Below are 22,410 nucleotides of genomic sequence, written 5' to 3' on the forward strand. Positions count from 1 at the left end.
CTTATAACAACAACACTTTAGGGACTGCTGCAGAAATTTATTGATTGACATGTTTCATTGCCTAGGGCATTTTTTTTTTATATTTTTATATTAGTTTTTGATTCACTATCACATTCTATAAGTCCCTAGTCAGGAGCTTTTAGTTCTGTGGTTGTTGTTTGGTTCATGTCTGTCATATTTATTTTGCGTTTATTGTTTGTTATAAATAAGATTGTTGATTTCTGTTTGAATTGTTATACATTTTTCATGTCAGGGCCTTGTATTGCTTCTTACATATAATGAGTTTTTCACATTGTTGAAGGCAGTATGGTTGCCTATAATTGCATACATCCACTTCATTTGAACCCGGTGGATAGTTATCTCATTGGCAATGATAAAAAAATCTCCATATTTATATGCTTGGCAAATTTTTATACGACTGCAAATATTGAAAAATTTTTGGTTGTATATTGGTATCATGTGTCGTTGTCGTCCGAAAACAATTGGTTTTTGCACTCTAACTTTAGTAAAAGTTAATAGAAATCTATGAAATTTAAACACAAGGTTTATGACCATAAAAGGAAGGTTGGGATTGATTTTGGGTGTTTTGGTCCCAACAGTTTAGGAATAAGGGGCCAAAATGGGCGCGAATAAACATTTTTCTTGGTTTTCGCACAATAACTTTAGTATAAGTAAACAGAAATCTTTGAAATTTTAACATAAGGACTTAGGTTGGGATTAATTTTGGGAGTTGAAGTCCTAACAGTTTAGGAATTAGGGGCCAACAACAGGTCCCAAATAAGCATTTTTCTTGGTTTTTGCACAATAACTTTAGTATAAGTTAATAGAAATCTATGAAATTTTAACACAAGGTTTAGGACCACAAAAGGAGGGTTTTGATTGATTTTGGGAGTTTGGTCCCAACGAATTAGGGGCTAAAAGGGTCCAAAATTAAACTTTGTTTGATTTCATCAAAAAATGAATTATTGGGGTTCTTTGATATGCCAAATCTAACCCTGTATTCAGATTCTTAATTTTTGGTCCTGTTTTTAAATAGGTCTACATTAAGGTCTAAAGGGTCCAAAATTAAACTTAGCGTGATTTAAAAAAAAATTGAATTCTTGGGATTCTTTGATATGCTGAATCTAAACATGTACTTAGATTTATGATAATGGGCCCAGTTTTCAAGTTGGTCCAAATCGGGGTCCAAAATTATTATATTTTAAAAGTATTGTGCAAAAGCAAGAAATTTTCAATTGCACAATATTGTGCAATAGCAAGAAATTTTCAATTGCACAGTATTGCACAATAGCAAGAAATCTTCAATTGCACAGTAACTTGCAATAGCAAGAAATCTTCAATTGCACAGTATTGAGCAATAGCAAGAAAAACTAATTGCACAATATTGCGCAATAGCAAGAAATTTTCAATTGCAGTTTCGCGCAATAGCAAGAAATATTCAATTGCACAGTATTGTCCCGTTTTCAAATTGGTCTACATTAAGGTCCAAAGGGTCAAAAATTAAACTTTGTTTGATTTCAACAAAAATTGAATATATGGGGTTCTTCAATATGCTGAATCTAACCATGTATTAAGATTTTGAATATTTGGGCCCGGTTATCAAATTGGTCCACATTTAGGTCTAAAGGGTCTAAAATTGAACATTATTTGATTTCATCAAAAATTGAATTCTTGGGGTTCTATGATATGCTGAATCTAACTATGTATTTAGATTTTGGATATTGGAACATAATAGGTAAATGTCCGATTTAAAATTTTTAAGTCTTAAGTTTAAGTTCTTAGACCACATTCATTCTGTGTCAGAAACCTATGTTGTGTCAACTATTTAATCACAATCCAAATTCAGAGGTGTATTAAGCTTAAATGTTGTGTCCATACTTGCCCCAACTGTTCAGGGTTAGACCTCTGCGGTCGTATAAAGCTGCGTCCTGCCAAGCATCTGGTTTTATATTTTAGAATGTCCCAGTATATACATTGAATACTGTAAAATTATTAAAACATGAGATTGATTTAAATTAATGGCCAGTAGTATTGGAATTTTGTATTTAATGGGGTTGTATATGTTTAAGTCTGTATCTTAACTCAAGAGATCAAGTCTTTTAGGACACACACCCATCAGCATACCTCATTTAGTTGTCAGAATAAATTTTTGAAATGTATTTTGTAGCTTGTCAGGTTAAACTGACATCATATTGTTTGTTGTTTTAAACTTCTTTAATGGTCTTTCCAATTGAACCTAATATGACTAGAGTCCCCCTTGTGTAGCATAGCTTCAAAATTGCCAAGTACTTTTCTTTTCTGATAAGGTAGGAAAAGCATTATTGCTGTTACTTTCAGGACATTTGTTTGTTTCTTTTTAAATGTTATCTATAGTAACTGCTAATAAAATGAGAATGATTTTAAATAAATTTCCTGATAGATTGTGTACATGTATAGTCCCCTTGTAAAATTATGCGAGACTCCCATCTCATAACTCCCAAGTAAGATACTGTGAATTCAGAAATTATTGCGAGGTTTTTATGCCCCACCTACGATAGTAGAGGGGCATTATGTTTTCTGGTCTGTGGCTCCGTTCGTTCGTTCGTTCGTTCGTTCGTTCGTCCGTCCGATCGTTCGTCCCGCTTCAGGTTAAAGTTTTTGGTCGAGGTAGTTTTTGATGAAGTTGAAGTCCAATCAACTTGAAACTTAGTATATATGTTCCTTATTATATGATCTTTCTAATTTTAATGTCAAATTAGAGTTCTGACCCCAATTTCACGGTCCACTGAACATAGAAAATGATAGTGCGAGTGGGGCATCCGTGTACTGGGGACACATTCTTGTTATTTATGCAAATGATGTGACCAAATGAGTATTTCAATAATAAATCCCCTTTTGAATTTGATACATATATCTGTATAGAGTTTTCTGAAATCACAATTACTTATTTCCCATTGTTGTACATTCTAAACAAATTGCAATAATAAATGCGTGCAATAATTTCTACATTTACAGTATGAACTTGAAAAATGGAATGTTTTCTAGATGAAGACCTCAACTTATTTAAATATCACAAATTTTACAGTAAAAAATAAAGCATAAAGGGATTTTTAAAATACATTATAAGATCTTTATGAAAATGTAGTAATAAAACTTTGACTGCCAAATCTAAACTAGATTAGAAAACACTTTGAAATTAACATGTTAACCTGTTAGTTTCCAAAAGAAAATTAATTTTACATATTTTGTATAATAAAAACAAGTATAATTAAAAATCAAGTAAAATCCTTGTAATTTGTCTTTTGAAACTGATGTAAGACCACCATGTATTTTTGTAGCAGTATCCTCTTTAAACTTGTGACTTTAATTGAACTCTCTCGGTAAACCATTTCATCTTCCAAAGCATGGCTCAGATTGAACTTAAATTTATTTGTTGTGAATTGAAGTACATATGTTTAAATGGTTTTACTAATTTAATGTAGGATTCTGTTTTGAAAATTCTACATTTGTATAAATTGTGATGTAAAAATTGGTACCACGAGTCCAATACAGGATCCTTGGTACAAGCACTTTGTTATTATGCTTTCAACTGATTTTCATAGGTGACAAAATTTTATCCAAACAATTTGTTGACAATGTTTACATTGATATGTCTACATTCCATTAGCTTATCATATATTTTCATGCCAATGTTATTACTATATTACAGTTTACCAGAACAGGAAATGTTCAGTGAACTTACAAATAAACTATAATATCATAAAAGTCTTTTTTAGTTCAGTTTGATTGACCTCTGACAATATGTGCCTTGACATATAAGTACACCAAGAAGTAATAAATATCATAAGGCAGTGGGGAAGGGATTCAAATTGTAATTCATGAATTGATAGACAAGATCTTTGCAAAAAGAAAATTAACAATAGAAACCTCAAAACATTTCAAGTTGTATATACATGTAAATAATTTTTGAATGCCGCTTAATAAAACAATACTTGTTGTACATGGTTTTGGCTGTTATCTGCTCTTTGGTCAATTGTTGTCTCTTTGAAATATTTCCCCTTTTCATTTCTCAATTTTAATATTTTATGTAAGAGTTTGATTTTTCTGTCCACCTGCTAAAATCTTCTATTTGTTTTCCAAAAAGCTCTGGATCAAGCTTGGCAAAATTCATATAAGCATACATATATATATGTTCCGGGCCATATGAGTATTTGGACCATACGCGTATGGTCATGACCATATTGGTATATATGTTGTGTACAAGTTGCAATTTTGTACAGGTTATAACATGTACACAAATTTTGTACATGTTATAATTTGTACAATGCAAAAATACAAGTTATAACATGTACAAAAGTACCTCATACATGTTATAACATGTACAAAATATTGCTTAAAAATGGTTTTAACTTGTACAAAATTTGAAAATAAAAAATATGGTTATATTATTACAACACATGCCATTAACCTCAATAATATTTTCATCATTGTTTTGTTATTGTCCATTCATGTTAGTGTCCAACCTTTTTGATACAGTAAATGGCCAGATAAATAGTTTTTATAATTACTTAATACCTTAAAGACTTTTAAAATACACATGTAGTCAATAAACATTTAGTATTCTTACCTGGTATCCAAACAGAAGAAGACTTAGAAGCAATATTTGAAGCAAGATCTGTATCCAACAATACTGATAGTGAAAACCCTTTTACAGAGACGGAACATAATACCGACACTGATATTGAAACTGACAAAACAATGTCAGAGACGGACGTTATTACTGACACAAACACTGAAACTGATGGTGAATTGAATGGTCATGATTCAGCAAACAACATTACAATGAACAAACAGTTGGGTTAGAAACAGAAACAGAAACAATAGTAATTAAATGAAGTGATGCTAACATGGTTGGTGAGGAAGTATCATCATGACATCTACTGGTTCACTTCCTCGTAAGAGTGTGCTTTCTGGTGGTGATATTTCTGCTGTTAATACTGTCAATACTAGTGAGGGTTTGTTTGAAATTTCAAATATTGACATTAAGCATGCACGAAAGAGGTCCTTTTCTGGCCAACAGGTACAAGCTGATACTTTGACAAAAAACTCAAAAACAAGATTAACTGTTCTCTCCCAAGGTGATAACATTATCATTCCTATTCCGTCCATTGATATGGGCCCTGCCGATTAGAAAAACATAACAGGCGTGGTGATGAATGTGAATGAACATAGCGGCTATGAAATTGGAACTAAAGACTAACATTTTGTGTAGTTGGACAAATAAAGGGATATTTCAGTAAAATCTAGGTTCAATGTCTTGCAAATGAAACTTTTAATGTGTCTGAAGTCCCAACGAGTGATACGAGTATGAGAGAGATGGTGTATGGAACGCCATAGCTGTCTTCCGTTGTTCATATTTAGTATATGCTGTGATCATTTAATTATTTTCAGCGGCAAAGTTTTGTGCATTGTCAGTGTAAGAAAGGCAGTTGTAAGTCTGGTAGGTGTAAATGTAGAAGAATGAAAGTTTTGTGCAACTCAAAGGTGTCACATGTCTCTGTCTTGTAGCAACAAGTAAAAAAAAACTTGTTTCTAAAATATATGAAAATGACGTATTTTATGCATGCTGTAAATAATGACCTTCTTTTGCATTTGATTATTGTTCTTTATTATTTGATAAATTTCAATCGTGAATGTATATTTTGCTTTATTATTATTTTAAAATTTTGTACAGGTTAAAACCATTTTTAAGCAATATTTTGTACATGTTAAACGAGGTACTTTTGTGCATGTTATAACTTGTATTTTGGCATTGTACAAAATGTACAATATTTTTGTACATGTTATAACCTGTACAAAATTGCAACTTGTACATGACATATACTCATATGGTCCGACCATACATGTATTAGTTTAACATAGGACCCAATGGGAAATACATACAAATGTTTTGTTCTAGAGAACTACTGAATGGAAGGAAGTCAAACATAGCATGAATGTTCCTTATGAGATGCTGACCAAGTGTTGTTACTTTGTCGTCGATCTAACATCCAAGATGGCCACCAGCGGGGGACTTGGTTTAACATAGGACCCTATGGGAAATATACAAATGTCCTCTTTTAGAGAACCACTGAATGGAATGAAACCAAACATAGCATAAATGTTCATTTCCTAAGGAGGTGCTGGCCAAGTGTTGTAACTTTGTAGCAAATTTTTTTTTTTTTATATGATTTCAAAATACCCAGTTAGAGTCGGGTGAGAGATACAGGCTCTTGAGAGCCTCTAGTTTTAAAACTTTTTATAAAAGTTGTATTTTATCAAAGTTTAATTGTTTCTACATAAAATCAGAGAAGATAGACATGTTGGCATAATTCTGATCTTTGTTTATAAAAAATCTCCATTATTTATCTGGCAAGTTTTCCCTTAAACTAATTTAACATTTCCTCTCCTATGAAAATCCAATGTTGAATCAGCATTAGATTTGTTTTTATGCAAACAAACAAGGAATTTGAAAAAAATCGTCCTCCTTTACAGGTAACTCATACCTTATATATAAAATAGAAGATGTGGTATGATTGCCAATGAGACAACTGTCCACAAGAGATCAAAAGGACACAGATTATATTAGTTTTCTGTATAAATCAGTTAAACATAATTGCTGGAAATTGGATGCTCCTATATGATCTAATCAGATAAAATTGAGTTAATTCATCAACCTCTTTTTGACGTTTTGAGAAAAATCATGAAAATAGTTAAAAACAGAAAAGCTGTTCAAAAGCAAAATCAGAAAACTTGAATTAATATTTTGGATATTGTATATTGATTTTTCTCTGTGATGAGGACTTTGGCCTCTATAAGACAACAAACTAACCCTTACAAAAGCACCGCAACTTGCAGAGAATTCAGTTCTCATAACACTTTAGTACAGATTTAATGTATGCAATCCAAGTTAAATCAAGTCAATTCTTGTAAAAGTAAACATCTGATTTCCTAAAAATTAATCATGGACATAAAATTTATTAAAGAAAGAAATAGTATAAATACAAAACTCAACTCCTGAATAAATCAAGAACAGTATACAATGCCCAACTTAATAAGAAGTAAAAGACTTAGAAAAAGACAAAGTCCTGACTTGGTAAAGGCTTTTTTTTTAAAGAAACAGTTATAGATAAATATTTAACAGATTTTATTTCAATTTTTTTTCATATTAATGCATCAATAAATACAAAAAATATTATTCAATCTATTTTCTGTCAATAAATATAAAAATAGTGTATACATTTAGTTAAATATAACAGATCACAGTCTTAATAAACACAAAATATTCACAATATCTTAAATATAAAAATGCAACAATATAATGTCTAAACAAATAAGCAGAATTAGATATTTTAAAATGGACGGAATATTATAAAGGTTTTTCTCACAAGCTTTTATAACAAGTTTAGTATAATCTAGTTCAAAACAAAGGTACCCAATTTCAGACCCAGGAAAAATGATGAAACACAAAATATCTTAACTATTGTCAATGATAGTAATATGATATCCTATGTTTCTGGTAAAGGTTCATCTTCCTCCTTTAATAATCCTAATTCTCTAAGGAACGATTGTTCTTCCTCTTTAAACTGGTGGTATTCTTGCTTCATTCTGTATTCTACTTCTTCGTCAGTTAGTGTCACATTTGGTGCAATCTAAAATAATTTACAATATTATATCTTATATGTGCGACATGTTGCTCAACTATGAATATAGAACACAATATCAAAGATAAGTTAAGTTACTTCTAAAGGTGTAAGTTATAATTTGTCTCCTAAGTTGACAATGAAGCATTTGTTATATTGACACTTGTATACAATTATTAACACAAGAATTTAGTGTTATCTAGCAATGAAATCCACTTAAATCATAATTTACCAATCATTTATGAGTAATCATCAGACTAGCTGTCCAACAAAACAGGTTCAACTCAAAGTAGCCAGATTTTTTCTTCCAAGTTTTGTTTTTTTCATTGACTAGCAAAACCTGTTTGAAACTAAGTTAAGACCAATAAGTAGATGCATTTTTTTCAGTCAAATTGCTTATGCATTTGTTGATTCCCTTGCATTGTTTTTAACCTTAAGGCAAATTACACAAATATGAAAAGAAATCATACTGATACAGTCTCTGGTACATGAAGGTGCAGAAAGGGCCTCTTCCCCGTCTTTAAAATAAACAAGAAGTCTCATGCATTGTCTTACTAAGCATACCACTCACAAGTCATTCTGTTCAGTAGTTCCTTAGAAAAGTTATGGAAACAGCATGCATGAATACAGATTGACATAAAGTTATGTTCCCACAGACTTCATGGATAGGGTATAAAAAAAGTCAACTTACTCCTGCTTTCTTCTTTAGTTCATTTTCAATTTCTCTCTTCTCATGTTCTCTGAAATCCCATCTCTGTACCACAAATGATCGTCTCTTCACTTCACGCTCTACATAATTTGATACAGTTGTAAGCTGAAAAAATAAAATTCTCCGGTTTGTTTTTTCCTTGATAAATTGTTTTGCAGAAATAAACTAAATTTATGATATTTAATGTTCTTTCTCACTAAATATAAAATAACATCTTCCCCAAGAAACTTGAAAGGTTTTTGCCAGACTTTGCTCGCATATTCCTTATTCAAGTAATAAAAGAACAGCTTGCCTATGTCCCCGGTGGAAACATATGTTTTGATCTGTCCAAGAGCAACAGCTCCAAAAACATTCTGACTTTTTTTTCTCTCATAAATGTCCTACAAGAAATGTATACATCAGTTTGCTAATAAAGTAATTTTACATAAATCTTTGATGTAAATTTCAAAGATTTCCAACAAGAAATGAATGTGTGAAAGTACTTATAATGCAACTGTACATATAGCTCCTTTAGAAATAGTTGTTTTAACATTTTTTACAATATCAGAGATAGTGCTGAGATAAACTTATGAATGAATTTCATATAAATTTGGTTATAATTGTACCTGTGAGAGTGCTTACAAGACTGGATGCCTGGTATTACTTGGGCAGGGGACAATAAATTTCAGTAATTAATATATATTTCAACAAGGTTGTGTTTTGCGATTTGCTGGTTAATATTAGTACCTTATTAAAAACTCTTTTCAATCTACTGCCTTAAGTATCTTTGGTACACAATTTATTCCCAAGACTTTCGTACTTTTAAGTAGAGTAACACATTCAATGCAGTACAATATTCATCCAGCAAACTTAATAAAGAAATTATCCTACCTCATTTGGTGTAGGTTGTCTTAAACTCCAAGGTATCTCTAATATATGTAGAGTTCCAGCATTATCCCCTACTGCTAAAAGATGCTGCTTCTCTACAATGAAAAATCAGGATGTTTAAAAAAAATAAAGTATGGTATCAAAAGGTGGCTACAATTATAACAAAGGAGATAATTTTTTATGCCCCACCTACGATAGTAGGGGGGCATTATGTTTTCTGGTCTGTGCGTCCGTTCGTCTGTTCGTCCGTTCGTCCCTCCGTCTGTCCCTCTTCAGGTTAAAGTTTTTGGTCAAGGTAGTTTTTGATGAAGTTGAAGTCCAATCGACTTCAAACTTGGTACACATGTTCCCTATGATATGACCTTTTTAATTTTAATGCCAAATTAGAGTTTTTACCCCAATGTCACGGTCCACTGAACATGGAAAATGATAGTGCGAGTGGGGCATTCGTGTACTGGGGACACATTCTTGTTTATACTTTATATAAATAAATCAACATATTTTGCAATTTACAACAGCAGCCAAAATATGAGGTGAGCGTAAGGTGAGGACAGAACATGTCATCTAGTTTTAAATAACAAATCTTTTATACTCCTTGTCTTTTAACGAGATTTTCTGAAGAAAAAAAACGATTTTTGATTTACTTATGTACCTTTGATGGGCAGGTGGGCTTGCCAAACAGTGCATGTGCATTAACTTAAAAACGCTTTGATGAAATCTTTTCAATTTAACTATGTTATTTCCTATAACTAAATGAAGGTAAAATTTTATTTTCACAATTTTAGACTATATGCATGGTTGTTGAATTGTAGACCTTTTGAAAAGTGATTCTTAGATTGATTTCAGTTTCAAAATCTTAAACTGAGAAAGAGGTATAGTTCATTCAAGTGAGGCTACAAACATTCCATGAAAACTTGAATTCTTTATGAAAATTTTTAATTTGAGTTTAAAATATCACATATATGGGTACAAAAAAATTAAAAAAAGTTGTGGCTATAGCAGCCATATGCAGATTATTAATCATCACTTACGTGATACAGGGAATGGAAAAATGGTAGTGATCTGAACAGGAGAAACACTCTGTGTCAATGAAGGCTCATGGGTTTTATCTAAGATATCCCAAACATCCACACTTCCATCCACTTTGGCAATAAAGAACACTGCTGGTCTTGATGGGGACCAGAAGCCTGCTGTATATCTCACAGGACTAGCACAAGATTGTAAGATTGGTCCACTCTACAAAACATCAATATCAAAATAAATCGATGTTCTAAATTCAACTGTTTGTTTTATTTTTGAAGAGCTTACTTTCAGGAAATAAACAGAAATTTGATGGAACCAATTTTTGTTTTCTTGTTATTTCACAAAATTCACAAATATGTAAAATGTAGTTGTAAATCGTGTTTCTAATAAAATGATCTCCCCTTATTGAATATTTTTTTGTAATAGTTATGTCCCCTGGCCAATTCAGCTTCATTGACTCGTGACTTTAATTTTACATTGTGTAACATTTCCAAAGAGAAGACCTCTATAATTTTGTACATGGATGCTCAGATTAATAGAATCTATCTACTTAAATACAGGATGTTTCAGAAAACCTTTTTAGGACATTGTATATGTAAGTGAAAAAGTTCTCCAAAATTGTGTAAATACGTGATAAAAGACGTTTTTCGTAAATAAGTAATCCTTCAACATTTTTTTTTTTTTTTTCAGCTTATGGACAAAAAACTATGGGTCATAGACTTATAGTGTCTTTGTCTTTCATAAAATGGTGACCCACTAAACCACACATCCTAGCTACCTACATTAATTCCTTCCTTCCAGATAGTAAATGTCCATCCTCCAACACATAGTACAACATCATTAAAGAATGGAGATCTTTGTAATGACATTACAGGTCCATCATGTACAGCATGGTAATAATCTGGCTTGGGTGCTGTACAAATAATATAAAATCAAAAGTTTTTAAAATTTTATAAATGTTTACTTGTGCAAAAGTTATCTCCCCTGACCAAAGCACATGTTCTTCAGACAAGCGAATAAGTTTATAATGAGAAGCATTTATAAAATGGTGCGACTGCCACCAGTAATCATGTTGTTGGATGCCCAGTTTTCAGTGGAAAAGATATTACAAATGATCCAATCTTTATCATTGCAATATCTATTATCAGCCTTAAAGACCCAAAGACTGATATCTAATCTAATATAAAAATGAAGAGTAAATGTTTTATCATTTCTGTATGCTTCAACCTGAGTTGAAAATTGGATGGAGTTAAAATTATTATATACTATTTAAACATCTACTTTGGTTGACTAAACGTGTGTCACACAATTATCATATATGTTATCGGTACTTTTCTTTGCAAGTAGTTTTAAACAAATGTCTAACATTTCACTAATTAATAATTCTAATATGAAAATATTGATAAATGTAAATATACATTCATGTTTACTTGTACAAATACCTCTGTTTCTAAATATCATACAAATAAATTTCCATATTCCTACATGTACAAATATTGTCTATGTCATTGATATTGGTCACATATATCTATAATACTAAAATAACGAGGTCCAATTTGTCAGCCGTCATGGGGTAAAAATGACAAATCAAAGATTTTAACTTTATATATAGCTAATATAGGAAAATGGTTTAGATTAAAAAGTACACCACTCCGGACCCTTTGGTTTTCCACATAATTAATATTGCCAATAATTTACAAGTTCGGGGTCGATCCGATACCTCTACCAATACCTGTTACCTATTACCTTATCTGTACGTTCCGCAACTGACAGGCACATCACCAAACGGTGTATTTAGGATTTTGCATAATCACAGGGTCGACACTACTAAATTCAATCATTGTCAAATTGTTTCCTATTGTAGTATTTCAATCAGTTAGACTTTCTAAGATAACAATACGAATACTAAAAATGTGGACTTAAAATAAGGCATAAAGGTACAGTTTTCAATTTATTAGCGGGCATGACGTAAAACAGCGAATAAAAGAATTCAACTTTATTTATAACTAATATAGGACAATGCTGTTGATTAAAAAGTACTCCATTCCAGGACCTTTTGTTTTCCAAATAATTAATATTACCAATAATTGATAAGTTCAAGGTCGACAGGTTTAAACAGAAAGATTTTGAAAGCAGAGAAAACTGTGTATCTTATAATCGGCATGACTTTATCCGATGACAATACCAATACTAAAATAAGGCTTACGCATAGTTATATACTTTAATTCAGTCACGGACCCGCGATATCACTGGTGTGTTCTAGTAACATGTAATAGATGTAACATGTATATTCTTACTTTGTATTTTTCCTGTATCTTGATCTTTTTGTGGCATCCAGTCAACAAATACTACTTCACCATCCTAAACAATATTGCATTATTAATATGAGTAAAAAATGTCAGAACTCCACAATATCTCATATGATATACAAGTCAAATTTTAAAAAATCTCATCATAATTTGTTTTATAAACAGTGAAAACTATGTCTCCATCTTTGGGGAGTAGGTTTGAATTCTAGGAAGAATTTAGTAAAAAAAATAATGACCACAATTCTTCTTGTGAAGTAGTACTAGTTACTTTTTTTAATTGAAGTGTATTTAAGAGGTGTTTCATACTGCGATTTTTTTTAACTTTCACTGTAAAAGTAATTTAAGATAATAAATTTGTTCATGATAAATTGCAAATTGTGAGACAAAGTCCATTTATATTTCCTCTGTTGTTTTTCCTAACAAATGTACAGTTAATGTTCTTTCCATATCTAAGAGTATGTATACTCTAAACATTCTACTTACACTAACCACTTAAATTCAAGCCAAACAGGGTAGGGAAAAGCTGTGCTGGACATTTTTAACAGGATTGAAGTGTTGTGAAATGAGCAAATGTGTGCCAAAAGCAAGCATGTGCAATTACAATTATTGAGTTCATTTGATTGAAAGAAACATAAATGATGAATAACAGTACACATGGTATAATGATACTAAATATATAACCTTCACCTGAATTCACCATCTTGTGAAACACTCACGTAGCTGTTAAATATATTCCACAGAACAAATACTGTTGGAAAACAGAGCAGTCAAGTCATCCTTATTTAACTGGCATTACAATAATGAGAATCTTAATATTTTACTTAAATCTTACATCTCATTCTCAGAAAAACTTTATTGGTTAATACTTGTATCAAAATATCAAATCTCTTTCTTGAAGAAACTTATATGGTTAATACCAAAATCTTACATCTCATTCTTAGGGAACAATGGTTAATACCAAAATCTTACATGTTATTTTTTTGAAAACTGAAATGGTTAATACAAAAATCTTACATATCATTCTTGGGAAACTTAAATGTTTAATACAACAATCTTAAATCTCATTCTCGGGGAAACTTAAATGGTTCATATCAAATCTTACATTTTATTCTTAGGGAAACTTATTTGTTTAATACAACAACCTTACATCTTATTCTTGGGGAAATTTAAATGGTTAATACCAAAATTCTACATATCAATGATATCATTCTCAGGGAACTTGAATGGTTAATACCAAAATCTTTAATATTACTCTTGGGGAAACTTAATGGTTAATACAAAAATCTTACATCTCATTCTTAGAAAACTTAAATGGTTAATACCAAAATATTACATCTCATTCTTTGGGGAACTTAAATGGTTAATACCAAAATATTATATATCATTCTTAGGGGAACTGAAATGGTTCATACCAAAATCTTAAATCTCATTCTTGGAAAACTTAAATGGTTAATACCAAAATCTTACATATCCTTCTTAGGGGAACTTAAATGGTTAATACTAAAGTCTTACATATCATTCTTGGGGAAACCTAAATGGTTAATATCAAAATCTCATTCTTGGACAACTTAAATGTATAATACAACTATCTAATATCTCATTATTGGGGAAACTTGAATGGTTACAACCAAAAAATTACATCTCATGCTTGGGAAAACTTAAATGGTTAATTCTAAATATAATGTCTTTTTCTTAGTGAAAATAAAATGGTTAATAACTAAATCTTACATCTCATTCTTAGAGAAACTATTCTAATTTAGAAATAAATTAGTCAAAATTAGTCAAAATTTACATTACTTGTATTGTTATTAGATATCCTGAACTATTTTATATTTTTGTTGTTGTCAATTTTACATTAAAATTAAAATTTGAATTTTATGGATTTTAGCCTTAATATTAACCCTGGTGATGAAAGAAAAATGAACACAATTTATCCTTGCTAAATACATCCAAGCAGACAAAACATCAAAATTTCTATTTATGTTTTATATCAATTGACAAGCGTAACAAGCTTCCTAATTCTTAACTTTAAAATTTATAATTTAACTATCGAGATTGGATAAATCAGATAATCTACGAGTAACTATGTAAGAATCTGTTTCTCTTATGATTAAAAAATTAATTTTCATTTTTTGTTAAACGAAAATCCCCTTCGAGTGCCTTTCACATTCCACGAAATTGTCAATTTCAGTAACACCTGTTAGCATATTTTGATTCATCAAGTTAGCTAAAAAGGTTATAACCCTTAAGGGGGTTCGCGGGTCTAAATCATTTATATAGGATTTCTCTATATTTTTCTATAAATGAACTTTATCTTATAGTTAATAGAAAAATGAAATAAAAAAGTGGGGTCACCGTTCATTTGCGCTCACAATCTGCCTTCGAAAGAAGCATACATTTTTGTAAAGGTGGTTTTTTTCTGTTGAAGTAATAGGAGAAATAAAGGTAATATCGAAATAAAATAAAGAAATTTATTACAGAAATCACTAAAATTTTACAATAATTTAGTTTAAGTACAGCTTATATGGAAATTATATTAAAAAAGATAGGTCACCGATGATTTGAAAAAGATATTTCAAATTTAGAGCCAAAAAATGGCATTTTTCCACCAAAGGGAGATAATTTGGAACTTTTTCAATGATGTATACATTTTAAAAGTCATCAGGGGACAACACAAATTGATTGTTTTGAATGATTTTTGTACCATATGATAAAGTAACAACTACAAAAGGAAATAAATAAAATTTGTAATGAAAAACAAATGTTTCAATTTTTCCTGAAATTTTTATACCCTCGAGCCTCCTTAAAATCATCCAATAATATTTTGAGATGACAGGCAACCACACATTGATTAAATTTTTTTATACAATGGGTTCGGAAAGGGATTAATTTCCATAGAATTACTAACACAGTAATTGCTTATTGATAAGAAAACAGGGGGAATGTGAAAGGCACTCGAAGGGGATTTTCGTTTAACAAAAAAAGAAAATAAATTTTTTAATCATAAGAGAAACAGATTCTTACATAGTACTCGTAGATTATCTGATTTATCCAATCTCGATAGTTAAATTATAAATTTTAAAGTCCTCGCCAAGGCTTGGACTTTAAAATTGATAATTTAACTATCTTGATTGGATAAATCCGATAATCCACTCGTATCTATGTAAGAATCTATATTTATTATTTAAAAAGTACCATATAAACATTTATTATCTATAATAAATTTCAGAATTTCATTACTATTTTAATCAAATGTAACAATATAGACTAGTATCATGCTACATTGAGATGTTAAAGATCTGTCATGCATATCATGTTCAGGTGCATACTAGTATATCATCAGTATATATACAGTGTCAAGTATCTAACAGTTAGAATAAAAGCATGCATTACACTAATTCATATCTATAAACAAACATATATGAAAAATGTTTAATTTCACTGTTACAAACTTTGTAAAAAAGTAAGAAAATAATATTAAATGTAATTGTGAAGAAAAAGGTTATGTGCAAAAGTAGGTTGGAATGAAGAAGAAAGGTTTATGCTTGCTCTGTTATAACAGTAGGTGAAATAGATAGAACAGCTATGTGCAGGGTGTGACTAAACAGGACATTACAGGGAGTCAGACCCATTCAAATTCACTCCCTTCTATTACTGGTGGCTGCATGACATTCTTCAGTATCCATATTCCTAAAACCCTTAAAATTTTGGGTTAAACAGAATAAAATACTACCAATTTCTTCTGTCATGCAATCACCATTTTTATGAAGAGAGTAAATTTTAAATGTAAAATTTTGAGTCTACCTCTGACCCAACATAGAAATGAGTCTTGACACTCTGCAGTGTCCTCTTTTCCTTGCCAGACCCGGGTTTCATGGATGAATAATATCCTCCACCCATTGCATCTGACTTAGATGTATCTAATCCATCTGTTGCTTTATTTACTGAAATAACAACAACATGTCTACATTTAATATTTATTTGAACACTATGTTGTAACATTTTAAATGAAGAATCAATTTTATTGTGTATTATCTTTTAACTGAAGAATAATGAAATTAACTTATGCACTGTTTAAAATGGTAATGTTTAAATATATTATAAAAGTTGTCACAGTACACATTGAATTGTTGTTTACATTAAAAACAGAGTAATTATTCAATATATAAATATATATTTTATATTAAACAAGGTGACTCCTTAAATACTAGCACTATGAACAAACTTAGGTTCTGTATTACTTTGTCACGGTGAATTATTTCATAAATAAACTTTTGTTCTTTTAAATTATACATACGTGATCCTCTGTCTCCTTGTTTTTCTGATATAGAAAACTTAGTAGGACTATGATCACCACCTGGTTCAGACTTGTGTAGATGAACCTAAAATTCAGGTCATACCAATTACTCAGTGGAAAAAAAACATGGTTTTTTTTATCAAGGTGAGTCCTCATTCAACAAATTATACTTTAAAACACAAATGGTATTGAATCTTTATGAAATCATAATTTATGACAAGCATATTTTGTTGCAGATTTTATACAGATAATATTTCATTATATCAGAACTTTCTGAATTATTAAATACTGATTGGAATTATAAATTTTCTTCCAAAATGACAAAAACTTACCCTTAAAAATGGTTTCCATGACAAATCTAAGTGTTTAAATGTATTAGGCACTCCCATTGGATTCTTTGGGCCTTTGTCATCTGTTTTCTTTGTTAAAAGCTGACTTGGACCTTTTGGTGGTCGAGTATCCCAAAACAGAACACAACTAAAAAATAAATAAATTTCCTTGTATAAAAGATATGCAGTTATAAACTTATCCATGTTCACCTGGTTACATCAACTCTTACAAAGTCTTCTGGATATTACTCAAAAATAAAGTTACATTATATACTCATATGCTGCTAATATTTGGCATCAAGTTCATTTAAATCGAATAGAACCCTTTTACAATAAACGTTATTATTCAATACTACTCATTCTATGGAATTAAAAATGTTCAATGCATCAAAACAATGGAAATATAAGACCTATTGCTTGATAGCTCAAATGTATACTGTAAGTTCTGAAATTATTGCATGCATTTATTATTGAAATTTTGTCATTTGAGAAATCTATGAATGCTAATTAAGTTATCTGCAAAGACCAATTAATTTTGAGTAGGTTGCTTTTTTCGGGGCAAATTCTGTGTAATAAATATAGATTCATGTATGCAGTTTATTACCGACGGAACTTATTTGTTAACCTGTGTTATTTCATCTTTCCTCGAAATGTCTTTTTGTTAATTATATTTACATTACATATATGCTGATCCTTGAAGAGGTAGATCAAATAAATACACTAAATATCTACTTACTAATCTGTAGCACATGTCATTAACTGACAATTCTGTAATGATTTGTTTTCTTGTGGTACACCCATTCTGTTTACCTGAATAAATACAAGAACATTAATTCTACATGCATCTGAAAAACTTACCAATTCTAATATACATTGTTTTATAGCATCTATATCTTCAATCTTTAATTTTCATTATAAATTCTACCTTTTTTTAAATTATATTTATTTTCTTATCATTGTGGTTAGTTTTCTATTTCTCACATGAAGATATATTTATTGTATCAAAATTAGTGTGATATGTGAAGTGATAACACAGTTATGTTTATTCATTTGGCTTATCCTGCAATTAAATTACACGTTACGTTTACGTCACAGGATTTTCAATTCACACACTATAATTTCTGCTTTATCTAATTTATACTCATCAAGAAGGAAAAATGGTTCTTTATTCTTTAAATAAACCATTTTCCACTTTTTCCCCCAATAAATTATGAATGTTTTATGAAAACCTGCATAATTGAAAAATGTAAAGAAAATATTGAAATCATATAAATTCAGTAATCTTTATGAGTACATGTTGAAAGTCTGTATTTTGGCGATTCACCTTTACAATGCTTGATCACAAAACACTTATTAATAAAAACTCAATGTAATATTTCCTGCATTCTTCCCTGCTTACCTCCGTATGATCTGGTACCCATAATAAATCTGTTATTGTAGCTTTGTACTTACCTCCATATGATCTGGTACCCATAATAAATCTGTTATTGTAGCTTTGTGCTTACCTCCATCCTCCATATGATCTGGTACCCATTATAAATCTGTTATTGTAGCTTTGTACTAACCTCCATGTGTTCTGGTACCCATAATAAATCTGTTATTGTAGCTTTGTGCTTACCTCCATATGATCTGGTACCCATAATAAATCTGTTATTGTAGCTTTGTGACTATTTTCTATACTAGATACAGCACAATATCGTACTATTGGTGTTTTTAATGCATTAGGATCTTCAAAACCAGGCTGAAAAAATTCAAGGTGAATAATTTTTAAAGCACTTTTAATACCTAGTAAAGTTTTGCAAATTGAATATTTCTTACATTTTATATATGCCTCTCTTAATTAAGAAAACCTATAATTTAGCAATTGTTTCCTTTCCTTGAGAAGGTTTTTATTGCTAAGCTGACTTCTTCAATTTTAAATAAGACAGTCAGATATTTAATAGAATGACCTGACAATAAAAATCTAGTCAGATATTTAATAGAATGACCTGACAATAAAAATCTAGTCAGATATTTAATAGAATGACCTGACAATAAAAATCTAGTCAGATATTTAATAGAATGACCTGACAATAAAAATCTAGTCAGATATTTAATAGAATGACCTGACAATAAAAATCTAGTCAGATATTTAATAGAATGACCTGACAATAAAAATCTAGTCAGATATTTAATAGAATGACCTGACAATAAAAATCTAGTCAGATATTTAATAGAATGACCTGACAATAAAAATCTAGTCAGATATTTAATAGAATGACCTGACAATAAAAATCTAGTCAGATATTTAATAGAATGACCTGACAATAAAAATCTAGTCAGATATTTAATAGAATGACCTGACAATAAAAATCTAGTCAGATATTTAATAGAATGACCTGACAATAAAAATCTAGTCAGATATTTAATAGAATGACCTGACAATAAAAATCTAGTCAGATATTTAATAGAATGACCTGACAATAAAAATCTAGTCAGATATTTAATAGAATGACCTGACAATAAAAATCTAGTCAGATATTTAATAGAATGACCTGACAATAAAAATCTAGTCAGATATTTAATAGAATGACCTGACAATAAAAATCTAGTCAGATATTTAATAGAATGACCTGACAATAAAAATCTAGTCAGATATTTAATAGAATGACCTGACAATAAAAATCTAGTCAGATATTTAATAGAATGACCTGACAATAAAAATCTTCCAAAGTCCTAGCAATGAAATGTTATTTTTTTCTACATTTCATATCTATAATAAACAAAACAAGTCAAGCATTACTTATATTTATCACTTTCATTATTTCATAAGATATAAAATGTGAGCAGCTCTTACCAAAACATTTGTCTTTTTATTCCGATTTCCTCCTCTTTGTTGTTTAAGTCTATCAGCATGTGCAGATATATCCCATAAAACAACTTGTCCATTGTAACAGCCACCAGCTATAATGTTAGGATCTGATGGATTAAACTGGAAACTGTAAATATCATCTGGTGCTTCTAAAAGTAACTGTAAAATAAACAAAAATCGTAATAAATCCATTCACTTCAAAAATATATAGAAATAAAAGGACAACATCAGAACAATAGACATTTGAGAGAATGATACTGAAGGTAGTTGATGCTTAATTCCATTTTTTTTTAATAAAAAAGAAAGCTAGATTTTCTATTTGAAATGGAAACTAAAACCATCATTCCAATCTAAATAAGAACAGTAAAACTAGGAGAATCTGATTTAGTGGACTAAAACTATTATCACCTCTACATATCTAGGAATCACTTTAGCAGACAAAAGGCTCCACAAACACATTCTAGTAATGAAAAAGTATTGTCAAGAATAAAATGCAGACCTTAAATAGAATAAAACTGCATAATGCATGGATATCATAAATTTTTCATGACAATCAATGTAATGTTATCATACCTGTGGATGTATAGGGTCAGTAAAACTCCATATAAGTATCAAAGATGGTGTCATGATCACCTTTGCGGCGGAATCTATTCGATCATCAAATGTCATTTTTTCTGCCACTGACACAGCAACCACACCTGAAATCAAGTATCATGTTTTAAAATATATAACACATACTATCCAAGTGTAAATCGCTATAAATGCTCAACTAGAATTTAAATTTGCTATTTAGAAATTTTCCATGATCCAAATAATGAAATCAAATATATTAAAGTTTGGTTATAAGAAGAAGATAATTCTGCATACATGTACATCACTTGTGATTCAAATAATATTAGTATGCCATAGGATTAAATTTCAACAAAATTTTGATAATAATATTGCTTCCATCACATCATTAAGAAACTACTATGAATAACAGAACTGCACTACAGAAACTATAGGCTCTAAAGAGCCTGTATTGCTCACCATGGTCTTTGTCCATATTAAACAAAGGACACAGATGGATTCATGACAGAATTGTGTTTTGGTGATGGTGATGTGTCTGTAGATCTTACTTTACTGAAAATTCTTGCTACTTACAATTTTCTCTATCTATATAGACTTGGCCCTTTAGATACAGAGGAAAATATTTTGTAAAAATGTACAAAAATATACCAAATTAATGAAAATTGTTCAAAATTGACTATAAAGGGCAATAACTCCTTAAGAGGTCAACTGACCTTTGTGGTCATGTTGGCTTATTATTAGATCTTACTTTACTGAACATTATCGCTGTTTACAGTTTATCTCTATCTACAATAGTATTCAAGATAATAACCAAAAACGGCAAAATTTCCCTAAAATTTCCAATTGGGGGGCAGCAACCCAACAACCCGTTGTCCAATTGATCTGAAAATTTCAGGGCAGATAGATCTTGACCTGATAAACAATTTCACCCTGTCAGATTTGCTCTTAATGCTTTGGTTTCAGAGTTATAAGCCGAAATCTACATTTTACCCCTATGTTCTATTTTTAGCCATGGCCGCCATCTTGGTTGGTTGGTTGGCTGGGTCGCCGGCCACATTTTTGAAACTAGATACCCCAATAATGATTGTGGCCAAGTTTGGTTAAATTTGGCCCAGTAGTTTCAGATGCGAAGATTTTTGTAAAAGTTAACGACGACGACAGCTTTTGATAACAAAACCTCACTTGGCCCTTTGGGCCAGGTGAGCTAAAAAATAATCTTGAACATAAAAATATGCTTCCTTTTTGGTGGGTTGCCTTATGTTTAGATAAGTGCAGCTCTTTTTATCTGATGAGTTCAAAATTTAGCAATTTCTAATCATGATATGTAAATGAATGAGGTAAATAAAACATATTTCTTTATCATATTTCTTGCAAATGAATCCTGATATGGCAAAAAAAAATCAGATATTATACCCATTCTTCCCCAAGATTTTGATCTTCAACTTCAAATCCTATTTCCATATTTTATAAATCTTGGACTTTATTTACCCATAAAACCAACTATCTTACCTTTTATTGTAGGATGCCACTGTATACATGTAATTCTCTTCTCTTTACTAAACTGTAGATCTGTGAACGACTGGTACTCCTACAAAATTGCTTTTGTTTAGTATTAGAAACTAATTCATAAAAGCATGATTTTAGGAATATTCTTATATTATATGGGGACGAAGTCCCCAATAACAGTAGAAAATTCAATAAAAAAAAAATTCGGGAAAATTTCCCGATTTTTTATTGTACTAATGAACTCAAAATTGTTCAAATTTTTTTTGTTGTGTTTTGAAATCTGGACCG

At 30.4% G+C, this 22,410-nt stretch overlaps 1 protein-coding gene across 1 annotated transcript in view; it reads right to left on the reverse strand.

The window, feature by feature from the left end:
- Positions 1-7,148: 7,148 nt before the first annotated feature.
- Positions 7,149-22,410, reverse strand: part of LOC139491810 (dynein axonemal intermediate chain 3-like) — a 32,166-nt gene continuing 16,904 nt past the window's right edge. Inside the window, exons 10-23 of the mRNA XM_071279684.1 lie at positions 22,126-22,204; positions 20,620-20,744; positions 20,032-20,205; positions 18,814-18,936; positions 17,932-18,005; positions 17,199-17,343; positions 16,867-16,951; positions 16,374-16,513; positions 12,558-12,621; positions 11,043-11,173; positions 10,269-10,473; positions 9,241-9,332; positions 8,353-8,475; positions 7,149-7,670 (exon numbers count right to left, since the gene is read on the reverse strand). Coding sequence (XP_071135785.1) covers positions 7,527-7,670; positions 8,353-8,475; positions 9,241-9,332; positions 10,269-10,473; positions 11,043-11,173; positions 12,558-12,621; positions 16,374-16,513; positions 16,867-16,951; positions 17,199-17,343; positions 17,932-18,005; positions 18,814-18,936; positions 20,032-20,205; positions 20,620-20,744; positions 22,126-22,204 — 1,704 coding nt within the window. The 3' untranslated portion in view covers positions 7,149-7,526. The remainder of the gene's footprint in view (positions 7,671-8,352; positions 8,476-9,240; positions 9,333-10,268; positions 10,474-11,042; positions 11,174-12,557; positions 12,622-16,373; positions 16,514-16,866; positions 16,952-17,198; positions 17,344-17,931; positions 18,006-18,813; positions 18,937-20,031; positions 20,206-20,619; positions 20,745-22,125; positions 22,205-22,410) is intronic.

This window comes from Mytilus edulis, chromosome 1, assembly GCF_963676685.1.
Source record: "Mytilus edulis chromosome 1, xbMytEdul2.2, whole genome shotgun sequence".
Lineage (NCBI taxonomy): Eukaryota > Metazoa > Mollusca > Bivalvia > Mytilida > Mytilidae > Mytilus > Mytilus edulis.